This window comes from Pongo pygmaeus, chromosome 11, assembly GCF_028885625.2.
Source record: "Pongo pygmaeus isolate AG05252 chromosome 11, NHGRI_mPonPyg2-v2.0_pri, whole genome shotgun sequence".
NCBI lineage: Eukaryota > Metazoa > Chordata > Mammalia > Primates > Hominidae > Pongo > Pongo pygmaeus.
Window position 1 is genome coordinate 97,035,384 of NC_072384.2, and position 17,656 is coordinate 97,053,039.

Below are 17,656 nucleotides of genomic sequence, written 5' to 3' on the forward strand. Positions count from 1 at the left end.
CAAATGGAGTGAACCATGCTGGCAATTAGGAAAGCTTTAAAATTTCAACCCATACTTTCTTCTATACCAGGCACTTGAAAACCCTCTTAAAGACAGAATGGTTGAGAGGCTAGATTTATCTATAGCAGGGATGTCCAATCTTTTGGCTTCCCTGGGCCACATTGGAAGAATTGTTTTGGGCAACACATAAAATACACTAACACTAATGATAGCCGATGAGTTTAAATAAAAAAAATTGCAAAAGGAATCTCATCATGTTTTATGAAAGTTTACAAATTTGTGTTGGGCCACAATCAAAGCCGTCCTGGGCACATGCAACCCTTCAGCCAGGGGTTGGACAAGCGTAATCTATAAAATTCGCTTTGTTTCTTTATCTAGTTTGTAGCTCCTGAATTTTACTATGCATAAAGTAAAGCCTTCACTAGAAGTATTAAACATTTTAAATTGTTTTAAGCAACACCTTTAAAAAGCCTTATTAGGTAACAATTATTTCTTAAACGTGATTAATTTCTCCAGACCTTTTAAGATAGGAACTAAGGACAATGAGGGGAAAGAATTGGGATCTCAATAGAATCCATGAGAACAATGGATCCGTCTGGAAATCTTGACAGCTAGAGCCTTTCATTTGCATAACATTGTTTCTTAATTTAATCTTTTCAAGAGGATGTAATGCTTATGGAATTCACTGGGCCAATAACCCTGGAGATTTGAATCATTCAGCCAGGAAATAGTAACTCAAGGCCGGTCAGGTTTCTTGTAACAGTCAAGGTTTAGGGGCATCTGGTTCCATTACACTGCTAGAGTGCTTCCACCTAAGAAATTATGTGCCTTGGGTTTTATCAAGTTAATTGTTACTGAGGCCCCTAGAAAGGGTGATGGGCATACCTGTGGGGTCCTTAAAGCAAATAATTTGTACTTAGAGAGAAAGAATAAAATGACTTTAGAAGGAATCCACCGTAATCACCCTGGTCAAAGTCACGGTCATCATGTCTTGCCTGGTTTGCTTTGCTTCTGCTTTCGTTCCCTTGCAATTTTGACTCAATATAGAAACTAAAGTGATCCTTTTAAAACAAAAGTCACATCATATCAATCTGTTTCCTCAAGACCCTCCTAATAGTTTCCTATTTTGTTCAGAGTAAAAGTCCCTGTGAGATCTGTGGGTGCCCCCCAAACTCCTGGCTCCCTCCACAACATGTGAGGCATCGCCCCCAGCTACTCTCTCCTCACCACTCTGCTCCAGCCACAGTGGCCCCTTTCCTATTCTGTGGACATGCCAAGCATGCGTTCCCCCAGGGACTTTGCACTTCTGCCCAAAACACTCCTCCATCAGATATCAACATGCATAGCTCTTAAGGTCTCTGTACAAATATGAGATTCTATGCTACACCCAGGCCAGGTGCAGCAGCTCATATCTGCAATCCCAGCTACTCAGGAGGTTAAGACAGGAGGATCACTTGAGCCCTGGAGTTTGAGACCAGCCTGGCCAATATAGTGAGACCCCACCTCTTAAATAAATAAATAAGCACCCTGTTTGCCACCTCAATACTTTCTATCTCCCTGATCCCATTTCATTTTCTCTGTAGTACCTGCAGCACTTATTGCCATCTGTCATGTGAGATATTTCCTCATCTGTTTGTCTCTCCTAGACTGGATACTCTGCAAGGGCAAAGGTGGAGTTTTGTTCACTGCAATATCTCCAGCTACTCAAACAGTGTTTGGCACTATTCACAGTCAGTGTATGTTAGATGAAAGGATGATGTTAATAATGATGTTATATGATGTTAGTAATGATGACGATGAAGCTAGCTCATGGCACATATGTGTGCCAGGCACTGTTCTAATTGTGTTACATCCATTAACTCATGCCATCTCCACAATGGCCCTATGTTGAGGTACTGCTATTCTCATATCATGGGTAGGGACACTGAGACATAAGAGGTGAGGTATTTGGGTTAAGATCACATAATAAAAAATTCAATAAATTAACAAGTTGGAAAGGGTCTTTGAGATGCTTAACTAACAGATTTCCTTTAACTTACAGGTGGGGAAACCATGTCCAGGAGAGTTGCTAATGAAAAGAATGGTAGCTAGGACCTCCACTTGATGTATCTTTCCTGGGCCTCTGTCAGCCGCAGAACTACCAAAGCTCACCTCTTTTAAATGATATCACCACCCTATCTTTACACAGCCAGCAACCCATAGAGTTTAGCAGAGTACACAATAAGCACTCAACAAATACACTGTGGAAAAAAAAAAAGAGGAAGAACGAGAGATGATAGAGTCTTTGGAAGCCAAGAAACTCTTCTCAGATTAGTAGCAGGCTTGGCAATACAGTCAAACCCACTTTCTTGGGGCCTGAGAATTGTATCTGAGATAACCCTCCACATAAGACTCTCTAGGGGCAGTTAGTGCTATGTTTGTGACTGCTCAGCTTTGGGGTAACTTCCCCAGGCACAGCAGATGGTTGGGCAGGGATTCTAGCAAGCAACCTGTACTAAGGGCCAACTGGCATGAAGCTTTATATGTATAAATATCCCACTATTCATCCACATTTTCCACAATAAGTCTATCTCTGGGAACACAGACTGATGCACACTTTACCCTGATTTCACTGGACTCAAAATGCATGTGTGTATGAGTGTGTAGTGGGTGTGTTGGTGGGTGTCAGAGGACGTGTGAGTGGGTGTCAGCAGGTGTGCTGTGAGTATGTGGGGAGACAGGCAGTGAAGGGAAGGCTCCACACATATGGTCAGTTCTGGATACTCCCAATCCTTGTGTGATAGCCTTGTCTCCGCTCTCTTGCCTGAACACTTCTGCACATCAATTAATAAAACACTCCTCTCTTCTCTCCAAAATCTCTATGTCAATTTTTCATCAGAATGACACTGAAGAAATCTTTATGTACATATAGTATTAAATGAAATGTCATAAACACAGTTAAACAAAGAAACCCAGCCCCTTCCCATTCTTCCTGGCATCCTGCCCCTGGGTTTTACTAAGCAAAGAAGCAACCAAACACCATCTTTGTGGCCTTGAACCAAGTGCTCACAATTCAGCAGCACCAAGGGCATGTGAGCGCCTCAGGCAGGTGAGCTGGCTGTTGCTGGGTGTGGCTGCCAGTCAGCAGGGTTCCTAGGGAGCAGCTGCTGATGGCCAACTCTTAGCAGGTCACAATCTGAGACAGAGTGGTGGGTGCACTTCCCACCTTGGTCACTCCCATGAAGAGTTTGGGGATCATCACTCTGAACTGTTGCATTTGCCTTCAATTACTGGGATGTGGAGAGGAAGCGTTACTGGTGATAAAATAACTCTTCTTCCCTCACCTCCCAGATCTCACCCAGTACAAGAATCAGAGCCTCAGATTTAGTTGGAGACCCTGATTTCAAGTCCAGGCAGAAGGTCGCAGCTGCAGCTCTGCACGTGCTCATCTTGCTCTCATCAGTTTGTGCTCAAACATCCTGCCAGTTTTTAACTGTGGTATTCAATTAGCCATAGGTTTTCCACTTGTATACTGTTATCTCTAATCAAATCTCTTAAACTGAAATGTATCCTTTGAATTTTAAAGACTGTTAAACTTTACAACAAGAATAAAGGGTAAGGGCTTTGGGTGCGTTATCTCTTTTTGTTTGCCCTCATTTCGCAGATGAGGAAACTGAGGCTCAAGACAGGGTAAGTCATGTGTCTAAGATCACCAGCAGATGAAGCTGGGATTGGAAGGCGAGGCAGTCTGTCTCCACAGCCTGTGCCTTTAACCACGGACTACTTTCATTACCACTTATCACTGTGTTACTACACTTACATTTTAAGAGCAGTCTAGTTTTAGGAATGCTTAGGTTCTTTTTGTAACAGGTGAAGCTGCTCATGGCATCTCACTTACAGCTAAGTGGAGTGGACTCTTAGTAGCACCAGAATCTGATTCTTCAAATCCACTGTTTGTTCTTTCCAACAGCTGTGGAGACAAAAAGCAAACAATAGTACATGAGTCCAAATTTTGCAAAATGTTGGTGTAAATGAGAAAAGAGGCTTCAGAAACTTGAGAAGTTATGCAATTTATCAGTAATATAAAAATCTGATACAACATATCTAAAACAAATATGCTAACAGAATGTTTAAACTTCTAGATCACCTCAGCACTTGAATCCAGAAAAATAATTCATGTTATATCCATTTTCACCTGGCAAACTGATAATAATGAAAAAAATAAGACCCAGTATTGATTCTACTATCAAACACATATTTACTGCAGATAGTGTGGATAGTGTTGAAAAAGACAAGACTCCTGCTCTCATGAAGCTTACATTTTGGAAAAATGAAGCATAGACAAATAAATATAAAAATAAGAAAACATTTGGAAATGATCCATGGTGTAATAAGAATAAAATACGGGGATGTGATGTGGAGTGACTGACAGGCTGCTTTACAGCAGATGGCCAGGCAAGGCCTTCTCCAAGGAAGTGACATTTCAAGTGAATCCTAAATAAGAAGAAGAATTAAACCAGATAAAGGTGTGGCAGGAGAGTATTCAGGAAGAGGAAATAGTCAATGATATGCATCAAGACAGGACAAACATGGTAAGATCAAGGAATGGAAAGACCAGTGTGACTAGGGCATCGTGTTAGTGAGGGTGGCAGGAAGATGACATTCTCGTAGACCCTTGGTGGGAGAACAAATGGTTAAAACCTTTCTGGTTCCCTAGCAAGCAGACTCAGAGACTGGGGAGAGAAAAAGAAACAAAAAAAAAACCACCTTTCTGGGCAATTTGTGCGTATCTTTTGAATCTAGGGATTCAATCCTAATAAATAATTAGACGAGTGCACAATGGTGCATATTGTAAGGAAATACATTCATGCAATAAATACTCAATGAATGATTACCATGTGCCCTGACACTGTTCTCTGCACTGATAATTCAATAATAAACCAAGTATTAAAAGTTCATGCACTGATAATTCCATAATAAACCAAGTATTAAAAATCTATTTTCCTATTGCAGAGTGGACCTACAATAAAATAAAGAAGTTTCGTAGTTTATTAGAAAGTGCAAGGTGCTATGGTAGAGAAGGAAGGTTCAAAGAGCTCGAAGGGAGATTAGTTTGTAACTTTATGTAGGGTGATTAGGGAAAGCCTCACTGAGCAGGTGATGGCCCAGTAAAGTCTCAAGGGAGATGAGGGAGCCTTGTGAATATCTTGGAGAAGAGCATTCTAAGCAGAGGGGCCAGCAGCTGCCAAGACCCTTACAGACAGGTGTGCTTAATAACATCAGGAGGCTGCAGCCAAGTGAGCGAGGGTGAGAACGGCAGGACAGAAATCAGAGAGATGGTGGCTGTGGGGGTGGGCATGTCAAAGAAAGCTGTGTGGGCTGTTGTCAGAATTTTGACTTTTATCCCAAGTGAGGTGGAAATTCAGTGGAGTGTTTTGAGCAGAGGAGTTACATGATCTGTTAGGCTCTAAGGAGACAAGGGTGGGAGCACAGAGACAATTTAGGAGCTGGGGCAACAGTCCAAGAGAAAAATAACAGTGGCTTGGACCAGCAAGAAGCAGTGGAGATGAGAGAAACAGTTGGATTGTGGATATTTTTGAAGGTAAAATCAACAGGATATGCTGATGGGCTGAATATGAATGTAAGAGAAAGAGAGAGGTCAAGGATGACACCCAGTTTTTGTCCTAAGCAAATGGAAGGATAAAGGTACCATGACCTGAGATGAAGAAGGCTGTGAGTGGGATATATATATATAGTGGAAACGAGCAGAAGTTCAGTTTCGGATATGTGAAGTTTGAGATGTTTATAAAGCATCTAAAAGTACATCTTGGCCAGGTGCGGTGGCTCATGTCTGTAATCCCAGCACTTTGGGAGACCGAAGTGGGAAGATCACTTGAGCTCAGGAGTTTGAGACCAGGCTGGGCAAGATGGCGAAACCCCATCTTTACAAAAAAATACAAAAATTAACCAAGGGTGGTGGTGCAAACCTGTAGTCCCAGCTAGTTAGGAGGCTGAGGTGGGAGGATGGCTTGAGCCCGGGAGGTGGAGGTGGCAGTGAGCTGAGATTGTACCACTGCATTCCAGCTTGGGCAACAGAGCCAGACTCTGTCTCAAGAAAAAAAGACATCTTATCCAGAAAGTTGCTTGATACATGGGTTTGGATCTCAGGGTATTTAAAGCCATAAGATGGATGAGATGAACAGAGTACACAAAGAAGAGACGGGGTCCCAGGACTGATGCCTGGGGCACCCATCACTAAAAGCTGGAGAGATGAGGAGGAACCAGCAGGAAGACTCAGACTGAGCAGGTGAGCTAGAAGGAAAACAAGGAGAACATGAGGTTCTGGAACCAAGTGAAGAAGGAGTTTTATGAAGAGAATGAGCAGTCATGTCAAGCGTCATAACAGATCAAGGAAAATAAGGCCTGAGAATTTTTTTTTTTTTTTTTTAAGAGACAGGGTCTCACTCTGTCACCCAGGCTGGAGCGCAGTGGTGTAATTTCGGCCTACTGCAGCCTCAACCTCCCAGGCTTAAGGGATTCTCCCACTCTGCCCGAGTAACTGGGACTACAAGCACATGCCACCATGCCTGGCTACCTTTTTAAAAAATTTTTTTTGGTAGAGACAGGATCTCACTAAGTTTCCCAGGCTGGTCTCAAACTCTTGGGCTCAAGCAATACTGCCAGCTTGGCCTCCCAGACTGCTGAGATTATACAGGCATGAGCACCATGCCCAGCCAGGTCTGAGAATTGATCACTGAGTTTAGCAACATGAGGCCTAAGAACTGACCACTGTGATCACTGAGTTTAGCAACATGAGGCCTGAGAACTGACCACTGTGTTTAGCAAAATGGAGGAGGCTATTAGTGACTCTGATAAAAGCCATTTATTAAGACATTGTTTATGTGAAAAAATAGAAAAAATAATAACTAGCAATAGTATAGGTTAAATAATTATAGTGGTATATATTACACTTTCAGATAAATTGTTCCCCTTCATCTTGCTTTGAAGCTCTTTATTTTTATTTTTCAAAATAGAGACAGGGTCTCACTCTGCCACCCTGGCTGAAGTGTGGTGGTGTGAGCATAGCTCACTGCAGCCTTGAACTCCTGGGCTCAAGTGATCCTCCCACCTCAGCCTCCGGAGTAGCTGGGACTACAGGCACAAATCACCATGCCTGGTTCTTGAAGCTTTTCTTTGTATAGTGACACATCCAAAAGGAATGCAAATCCTGTATCCAAAGCCTCGATATGTGCTATGATGGTCATCAACATCCAACTCCAGCTTCCTGATTGGTGGGCTTGGGCTGCCCTACATTACAGAGGCTGGACAACTAAACACCACATTTCCTAGACTCCCTTGAGCTACAGCTCCAGAGGTGATTTCAGCTCTTCCAGTTAGATGCATGAACTTTTCTTTTTCTTCACTGCCTCTTTGATCAGGTCTTTATTAAAAATAAGGTGTCCAAAATGATTTGATCTTTATGGAATAAACTCATTTAAAAGCTTATGCAGCAGGATTATTTTCCTCTGTGGTAGCTTTCTTTTCTGCTGGCTTCTTTTAAGCTGCTGTTTTCTTGGTAGCTGCTGCCTCTTTTCCCACCAGAGGTTTCCTCTGCTTCTTAACACCAACTGTCATTTTTTCCTCTCTTTCCTACCACAGGCTTCTTCCTGCAACCCCTTCTCATCTGATTTAGTCTCTAGTGCTAGTGCTGCTGCTGCTGTTGCTGCTGCTGCTGCGGCTGCTGCTACCTTATCCCCCAGAGTTTGTGATTCTTTTTCTTTTTTTTTTTTTTAGGATATTTTTATTATTATTATTATCATACTTTAAGTTCTAGGGTACATGTGCACAACGTGCAGGTTTCTTACATATGTATACATGTGCCATGTTGGTGTGCTGCACCCATTAACTCGTCATTTACATTAGGTATATCTCCTAATGCTATTCCTACCCCCTCCCCCCACCCCACAACAGGCCTCGGTGTGTGATGTTCCCCTTCCCGTGTCCAGGTGTTCTCATTGTTCAATTCCCACCTATGAGTGGGAACATGCGGCGTTTGGTTTTCTGTCCTTCTGACAGTTTGAGTTTGTGACTCTTGGCCTGGCAAAGAATGGTGTCCTGACACATGGTGTTTGCATATGGGTTTAGCTTCAACATGAGTTTCAGATTTTTCGTGGGTTCTTTGGGACTCTGCAATGAATCTGCTTGCCTGCTGCTTGAAGGGCTCTTTGGATCTCTAGGCTTTTCAAGATTTTGCTAAGGTCTGTGTTGCTTATCTTGTGCATGGGAAGATTTTCTTGAGGGAAGCAGCTTTATGCCTAGTGCCATATAATTCATCTAACTTCCAGAAAGCACTTTCAGTCCAATGCAGAAACATCCCACATGCCCACCAGGAGCAAGTTTCAAACTGTTCAGTTTTCTTACATTAAATGCAGAGTCACTCCAGGGATGTTTCTGAAGGCCTTCATGGTACCATTATCCTCATTACAGGTGATGCAGGGTATCCTGTGTCAGATACGATGATGGTTTCTCATTTTGTCCTTGCCAGCTCTTATTTGCTGACAGGCATAGACCTTTTTGATATCATTCCAGGTTTTAAGTTTCTTATGCAGAAAAACAGCCTCCTGGGTCTTCTTGTAGCCTTCAACTTTACCTTCAACCACCAAAGGAAGTTCAAGGACTTCCTCAATACAATGACCTTTAGACATGACCAGCATTGGTAAGGCTGAGGCAGCTGGGGCAGAGCAAATGGCATATCATTTTTGGGTTGTGTTCATTCTACAGTGCCAATGGCACCAGGTTTTTGCTGGTGCAAACAAGCAGTCTTCACGACCCATATTTCCAAAGGCATCCTAGCCAGAATGATGAGTCCCATCACCTCAGACTCTGGGTATTGGAGCCACAGCTCAGCCAGTACCCTAAAACTTCTCATCCTACCACGGCATGTGCTCATCCACTGATTGCAGTAGACTCCAAAAAGGGAGAGTTGTCTGGCAAAAACGTCATTTTGCCTGCTGTGTTCAAGCCTGCCTTTCAACCAGATATTGTGAACTTTGTTCACACCAACTTGTACAGAAAAACAAAGAGCCCTATGCTGCCTGTGAATTAGCAGGTCATGAGAACAGTGCCTTTAGAAGACGGAAGTGAGGCAGAGAAAATCTGTGATTTCCAATGGTGAGCACAGTCATGAAGACTTTGTCTTTTAGCTTCCAGTGTAGAGGCCATGAGTTTAGTGAGGATAGAGAAGCAAGACACAGGGATGCAGGACATTCATTTTTTTGGCAGTGTGGATCAAGCCAAAAAGTTGTGTGACTCTTGAGGCAATATTAGTGGGGGTGACAAGACTGTCCTCGAACATCAGCTAGGGTGATGTGTCTATGGAATCAGTCATTCCAGTGGCTGCTTTCTGATTCCTTATCTTCCTGACCATGGGGCAGAGGCAGCCCCTGACAGTCCAGTTCATCAGTTCAGGCTTATTTCTGGAGGCCCACCCAAAGGCCACTCTTTTAGATCTTCCAATAATCTTGTAAACACTGATTTTTAAAAACAAAACTTTTTTTTTTTTGCTTAAAAGAGCTAGAGTGGTTTCTGAATCCTGCAAATGAAGCCTGACTGATTCAAAGAGCAATACAAGTGTTTTTGTTGTTGTTGTTGTTGTTGTTGTTTTTTACTTATTATTTTTATTTTTGTAGAGATGGGGTCTCACTATGTTGCCCAGGCTGGTCTCAAACTCTAGGCTCAAGCAGTCCTCCTACCTCATCCTCCCAAAGTGCTAGGACTACAAGTGTGAGCCACCATACCTAGCCCATAATATTAATACAAGTTTGTATAGATGTTTTCCTAATGGGGATGGAGAAGAGGAAATTATAGCACCCAAAACACTGGAAAGCAAAACTTTCTAAAAATCTACTTTACCTCTTTTTCTCCCTGTAAGTCCAAAGCTTGTCAAGCAGAAAACACATTTTAAAACCACAAGTGTTGAATGACACTGTTTTCATTTTTTTAAAAAAAGCAGTATTGACATGACTATATATACAGGAAAACAAAAAGCCTAGATATAGAAATACATACCTTACAAGGTTTAACACAATAACCTAAAAGTGATGTTATAGAAGATTTTTATTTTCTTCTTTATATTTCCAGTGAATGTGTATTGTTTTGTTTGTGTGTGTGTTTTGTCTTAAGAGACAGGGTCTTGCTACATTACCTAGGCTGGAGTGGAGAGCACAGGTACAATGATAGCACACTAGAGCCCCAAACTCCCGGGCTAAAGCAATCCTCTTGCCTCACCCTCCTGAGTAGCTGGGACTATGGGGCATACCACCATGCCCAGCTATGTATTGTTTTGTAATCAGAAAAACACTAAAGCGATTTCTATTTGGAAAAAAGCTATTAACCTTTCATCTAATTTAATAATGTCCACAGACTCTCGGATAGATTCAGAACTCCTTTCTAGTCAATACACGTGGAACAAAATGCTATGACGTTAGGACTTTTTTTGGTAAATCAAATAATGGTGTAAAAATTACCATCTAAAAGCATGCAATTTCAAATTTGCAAATAATACAATACTATAATTATACTGGAAGTATGAGACACTTTGTGTTTGTTTCTTATTAGTGTGAAAACAGAATCTGGAACTTAATCCAGTATCTGTTAGAAAAATGAGAGTAAATGTAATTTTAACTTCAAAGCAAATAACTTTAAAACCAATCTCTGTTACATACTTGAAATAAAAGTAGCCCTAACTGCTTGATAAGGCTAGAAAACAGCTGTTCTTTGCTTTGTTTTGCAACATTATCACCTGCAAGACTTCCTGGAATTGACAGTGTGTACCAACCCCAAATCCTGTCCCAGAATAAACTTTTAGTCAAAGGAACACAGAATCATTCCCCCCACTACCACAAATATGACAAACAGGGACTAGAAGACAATATGCGATTACATTTTTGAGAGTGTTAAAGGACAATAGTTATAAACCAGGTCATTATCAGAAGAGACATGATCATGATCAGATTCTTGAGTTTTATAAAATCCACTCTTGCTGCAGTGTGGAAAATGAACTACAATGGTGCTGGGGGTGGGCACTGCTACCCTAGAAGCAGGAGGCATATTAGGATATTTCAACTGCGGGATTTCTAAGTTGTGAATTAAGTCAGTGAGAACTCATGGTGGCCTGAACTACAGAAGAGATTATAGAAATGGAAGTGTCACTATTTTTTTTTTTTTTTTTTGAGATGGAGTCTCACTCTGTTGCCCAGGCTGGAGTGCAGTGGCGCAATCTTAACTTACTGCAACCTCCGCCTCCTGGGTTCATGTGATTCTCCTGCCTCAGCCTTCTGAGTAGCTGGGACTACAGGCACCCGCCACCACACCTGGCTAGTTTTTCGTATTTTTAGTAGAGATGGGGTTTCATCATGTTAGCCAGGATGGTCTTGATCTCCTGACCTTCTGATCCGCCCGCCTTGGCATCCCAAAATGTTGGGATTATAGGCGTGAGCCACGGCACCTAGCTGGAAGCGTCACTCTTTTATTCATTAATTTCAATAATTATTCATTGATCCCCGTGCCAGGCACTGAGATTACAACTCTAATATGGTCCCTAAATAGAGCTTAGAGACATAGAGCTTATAGTTTAGAAGGTGGAATGGACACAGATCATTGACTGAACATTGGAGGTGGGGAAAGAGGAGAGTCAAGGATGACTGAATTGTCTAGCTTTAGTGATAGAGTAAATGGTGATGCCTTCTTCATAAGAAACAAAGGGAAGAAGCAAGATCAAAGTAGACAGAGATGCGTTGAGTCTCAGTTTTAATGCTGCTGGAACATTCAAGGGGAGGTGTCTAGTAGACAGCTGGATATAAGGTGGCAGGATTTAGAAGAGAGATCTGGGATAGAGTTATGGATTTGGGAATCATCATCAATGGCTGATGCATGAAGCCCCCACAGTGAATGAGGCCACCGAGAGTGAATGTCCAATGAGAGATGGGAAAAGGCCTAAGATATAACCCTCAGGAACCACAATTTTAAGGCTTTGGAAGAGGAAAAGAGTCTGCAGAGAAGATTAAGGAGTAGACAGAGAGGCTGAAGGAAAACTAGGAGAGTGAAATGGTGATGATGACGATGGTGGTGGTGGTGGTGGTGGTGGTGATGGTGGTGATGGTAATGATTACCATGATGATGAAGGTGATGGTGGTGGTGATAAATAATGATGAAGATTTTCACTGATAAAAGCCGAAAGTTATTAAGCATTTACTATGAGTGAAGCACTCTCCCAGGGGCCTTACATGAATCATCTCAATAAATCCTTGAGTAATCCATTAAGTAACTTGCTCAGATTCACACAGCCAGTAAAGGACAGATTAGGGAACTGAACCTAGATCTAACCTAAAACCCATGTTCTTTACACAGCAATGCCTTCCAATCAACTGATAAGCTGAACTTTCCCCTGATATTTCACAAATAGCACAGGGATGGGGGCAGGAAACAAAGAGAATTATGTATTGTTGTTGCTTTTTTAAGTATTTGGGTCTGTTTATATCTCTAACTTTAATAATTTTCTTTAATCTTTGAGATTTTCTTCTTTGTTTTCTAAGGAGTGGTTAGTACTCATCTTAGTTATGCAGCAGTCACTGGAGATGTTGATTGGAATCTAGCTGCTCTAAGTAGTCCCCTTCCTTTAGTGATTCTTCTTTGTTAATTAAGAAGACAATGTAAAAAAGTGGAGAGAAAAGCAATTTGCAAGTCATTTAAAACTGGCATTTAAAATTTGAATTAACTTTTCTTTCTAAGATTTGGTCCTAAACATATTGAATCCAAGGGATGACGCAGATATTCAGCACTGCTCAGATACTCTAGTCTCATAAATGTCTCAGGGGAGGCATATGAGGGCTAGAGAGAGAGAGAGAGAGAGAGAGCTCATACCATGCCTTGCTATACAAACTCGTAATTCAGCTTGTGGTCTGTAATATTATTGGAAAACAACATTGCTCTACAGAGATCAACCTCAACCTATCTTGTCAAAATCCAGAAACAGAATGGCTCTTTTAAAACACAGTTATAGCTAAGAATACATGGCCAAAGAACCAGCACTATAAAAAGCAATGAGTTCTGCACATAGAGCTTGTAGTTATAAATCAGAGAGTACAATTTTATGCCTAATATAACAAAACTAGTTATAACCTTCTTGTAAGAATACTCCCATTTAATACATCTTCATGGTTACCAACATTTACACAATCCATGCATTCACATGCTAGTTCTCATGCTCAACTACATTCATAAATCCAATGTGCATATCTAGTATGTCACCATGGACTTCTATTGGCACAATAAACTTTGCACTCATTCCAAGGACTGACTTGGTCCTCTGCCTAAAAAAAAAAAAAAAAGAAAAGAAAGTCTGCCTTAATAATAAGGTCTTCATCCGGACTACCTAATCTTATTTTTTACGCCCAAATTACTTCCTTTCTCAACTGATTAATCATTCATGAAGGTTCTATGTAGAGTCCTGCACTGCTTGACCCCACTTCTTCTCCATAGCCTCCACCAACCACCATGTGTTTGCCAGGATTCTGTTTGGGTGAAAAATAATCAGATTTGAGGTTGAAATATCAACCTCAAAGTCCTATTGAGAAGTGAAGATAGGTGCCTGAAGAGAATATGGAGAGAAAGAAGGCAGTACAACAGTGCAAGCCAACTTTTCAGCTGCCTTATTTGTAAGTCATGAACTCTCTGGTTCACTTAGGGAAATGGCTGAGATGCACAATAGAGTTTTTGGTCCAAGAATATTATTGTATTTGAAATTATAATAATTCATAGGACAGTTTCTCAATCTGGAGGCATTTCCACAGGATTGAAGGACTCACACGAACAGCATCTCAATGCTTTGGATTTAAAAGCAGCAAAGGCAACAGAAGGTTAAATTTAAGCCTCTTCTACAAAGTGAATCTGTGATAAGAAAATCAAGAACAAATAGGAACTCAATGTTAAGCCAACTGGCTGCTGAGTTAACAAAACAGTAATCTTATCATCCAAATTTGTGAGGGAACACATAAATATAACACTTGAGCTGGGAAGCCAAGCTTTATAAATAGTATAGATTATGACAGACTATGTGAAAACATGGCAGGGAAAAATCCAGGGGCCCCAAGAGACCTCAAGCTAATCTATACCAGTTTTAAAATTTAAGAAAATAGAAAGTGAGTATGACTCAGGCTGCCAAAAGAGAAAAGTATAGCTGGTGTGTCTGAAGTAAGCCTCTCTCATGTTGCTTCTAAACTACACACTGGTTTCCACAAATTAGAAGGGATGGGAGAAGCTAGAAAACCAATCAGAAAATATCCCTGGGGATCACATCAAGGAGGTTCTCTGAGGAGAGGTTAAAAATGGATTTCTTTATCTTTTAGCAGTGAAGACTGAGAGGACATTTATGGATCTTCAAGTCTATGAAGGGGTGGAAGCAGCCCAGGGCCCCTGGAAATCGGTGCCTGGGTCACAAAGTCTCTCTCACATTCTCCTTGTCTATGCTGAAGAATGAAAAGCTATTCAGGCAACCTCTGGGCCACTTCTGAGTCAACTGTGCAGCCAGTACTGGTCAGGCTATGACCTGGCCTCGGCTCAGCCCAGAACGGGGGGTGAATCTGCAGAAGTTCCAGACCGCCCAGGCTGTGTCAATCTCCTCCCTTCAGAGGATCCCAGGATACTGGTTTGAGGTTGGGAGATCCCATAGGCCTTTTGGTCTCAGAACTGATATGATGTGCCAAACCACGCTGGAACCCAGTGGACCCCCAATCTTTCTGCATATCCACAAAGAACCTCAGGCTCAGCCCCAAATCAACTCTCATCTCCAAGGTGGCATATCTGTAGCAGCAGTGACCATGTCTTTCTCATGATTCCACTCACATCCTTCACAGCTATTAGAAGAATCTGTGTTCCCAGAAATTGTTATTAACAATTACCAGAAACTCGGTAGTTTGTATGAATGTATGCATGAATCAAACCTAATTTAGTTTCTGTCTCCCCCGACTCCAATTCCACAAGCAAGGAGCCATTAACTTTCTATAGTTGCGTTAAGTCAAGGTCTATGCAACTTTATTTATTTATTTAGAGACAGAATCTCGCTCTGTCACCCAGGCTGGAGTACAGTGGCATGATCTCAGCTCACTGCAACCTCCACCTCCCAGGTTCAAGTGATTCTCCTGCCTCACCCTCCTGAGTAGCTGAGATTACAAGTGCCCACCACCATGCCTGGCTAATTTTTGTATTTTTAGTAGAGATGGGATTTTACCATGTTGGCCAGGCTGGTCTCGAACTCCTGACCTCAAATGATCCACCCACCTCAGCCTCCCAAAGTGCTGGGATTATAGGCGGTCTATGCAACTTTAAAAGGCAATAACACAAATTAAGGAGGGTGCTACTGAAAGCTTAGCTACATTAAGTTTCTATTTCTTCTTGGGAGCAGATTTTGATGACTCTGCTTATCTCCACCCTCCAGTGTGTATTCAGTTCCTGATGATTTCCTTGCCAATTAAAAGGCAGAAGAGCCTGTAGTATGTGTAAGGAAAGGCTAATGAAATCCACTGTGAAAACAGATCCGAATGCAACATGCAAAATGCATGGTATTTAAAACTACCTTGCAAGAGCCTTAAAAATGTTCATATACTTTTGACCTAGTAAACCTACTTCAGAGACTCTATCCTGATAAAGTTTTAAGCCCAAAGCCATTTAATAGTGAAACAGTATGAACAACCTAAATTGTAGAAGAGCTAAGTTATGGTTGAGCTAATAATTGAATATTATTTAGTGACTAAAAATGTTTATCAAGAGTTTTTAATGACATTGGGAAAGGATTATGTCATGATATGTTATGAAAAAAATCAGCATACAGAATTACACCTTCAATGTTACCTAATAGATGTAAAAAATAAAATATATGGATAAGGAAACCTGAAGGAAATACACCAAAACGTTCATATGAGTAGAGGTAGTGAAACTATGGGTGTTTTGATTTCCTATTTCTACTTTTTTGCATATTCTAAGCTTTCTACAACAAATAAACATTACTAGAGAATAAGATAAATTTCTATTGAAAAGTGAAATGGTTGAATCAGATGATTTCCAAGGTCCCTTTAGCTATATTCTGCACCATATCCAATAAAAATGTAAGGGGTTGATGTTTTTATGACTAGTATAGCTTTATTAAAACAATAATACATTCTGGCCAGTATTACTGTTGGTTGAGTGTATTACTTCATGGCCATTAAACTGCAAATTCCTTAGGGGCAGAGACTACCCACACTATGTAGTAGGCATTCAATAAATGTTTATAGAACTGAATTTAAATCTGGTAAGTGAATGAGACAGCATTAGTGGAATTAATTATTGGATGATAACACATTTGCTTGCTTGCTTTGACTGCAGAATTACCAAAAACATTGCTGGTTATCTTATATTTTGGATAGATTTTCCCTTTATAAAAACAATTTGAAGCTGGATGCAGTGGCTTATGCCTGTAATCTCAGCACTTTGAGAGGCCAACGTGGGAGGATCACTTGGGCCCACGAGTTTGAGACCAGACTTGGCAACATAGTGAGACCCTGTCTCTACAAACAACGACAAAAAACAATTAGCTAAATATAGTGGTCATGCCTATAGTCCCAGCTACTCAGGAGGCTGAGGTGAGAGGGTCACCTGAGCCCAGGAGGTTGAGGCTGCAGTGAGCCATGATCACACCACTGTACTCCAGCCTGGGCAACAGGGTAAGACCTTATCTTAAAAAACAATGGAAAGAATAGTCATTGCTACATTTTAAAAACCAGGAGTTGGAGTTTGGGAGGAGGGATGAGTAGGCAGAGCACAGAAGACAGAGCAGTGAACACATTCTGAATGATACTATCATGATGAACAAATACCTGGCATTATACATTTTTCCAAACCCACAGAATGTACAATACCAAGAGTGGACCTTGAGGTAAACTCTGGGACTTTGGGTGATTTTGATGTGTCACTGCAGGTCCATCACTTGTAACAAATGTACCCTCTGGTGGAGGATGATGATAATGGGGGAGGCTGTGCATGGGGCGGGAGGGGAGCAGGGAGTATATGGGAAATTTCTGAACCTTCTTCTATCCAATTTGCTGTAAATCTAAAACTGCGCTTAGAAAAATTAAAGTCTTATAAAAACAAAAACACCAACCAACCAATCAATCAGCAAAACAAGCAAACACATAAACAAACCTGACCTTTCACAGAACATAGTCTTATAACTGAAAAATGCTCTAGGGTTAGTATGACTTTCTAAAGCACAATGTCAGTTTACTGCTACAAGGTGATGAAATCACTTATCATGAGGTGACCCTTGGGTTGTCTACATTTCAGGGGTCATAAGGAAGTAAAGAAGATTCATCAAAATTAAATTTTTATATTTAATTGATGGACCCATACTATGAAAAAGGTGAGATACCAGTAAAAGAATTCCAAACATGTTTTCTGCTTGTAGAATACCTAAACCAGTCCAGAAAATGCCAGATCATGTGTTTTTGAAATAATAAGACAGTGTGATTCCTTTCATCTCACCGCAGGTGTTCCAGATGAGAAATAGTATTAAGATTAACTGATACAAAATAAAGCCACTATTATTAGAGATAAGGCATTGTGGTTACTAAAAACATAAGGAGTC

At 41.1% G+C, this 17,656-nt stretch overlaps 1 protein-coding gene and 1 pseudogene across 8 annotated transcripts in view; both read right to left on the reverse strand.

Moving 5' to 3' along the window:
• ANKRD44 (ankyrin repeat domain 44) overlaps positions 1–17,656 on the reverse strand; it is a 380,176-nt gene that overhangs the window by 30,968 nt on the left and 331,552 nt on the right. For all 8 annotated transcript variants that reach the window (XM_063647786.1, XM_063647782.1, XM_054479048.2 and 5 more), the window contains exon 17: positions 3,878–3,949. In XM_063647786.1, the coding sequence (XP_063503856.1) occupies positions 3,878–3,949 (72 nt within the window). The remainder of the gene's footprint in view (positions 1–3,877; positions 3,950–17,656) is intronic.
• On the reverse strand, positions 7,234–14,822 carry LOC134737665 (large ribosomal subunit protein uL4-like; annotated as a pseudogene).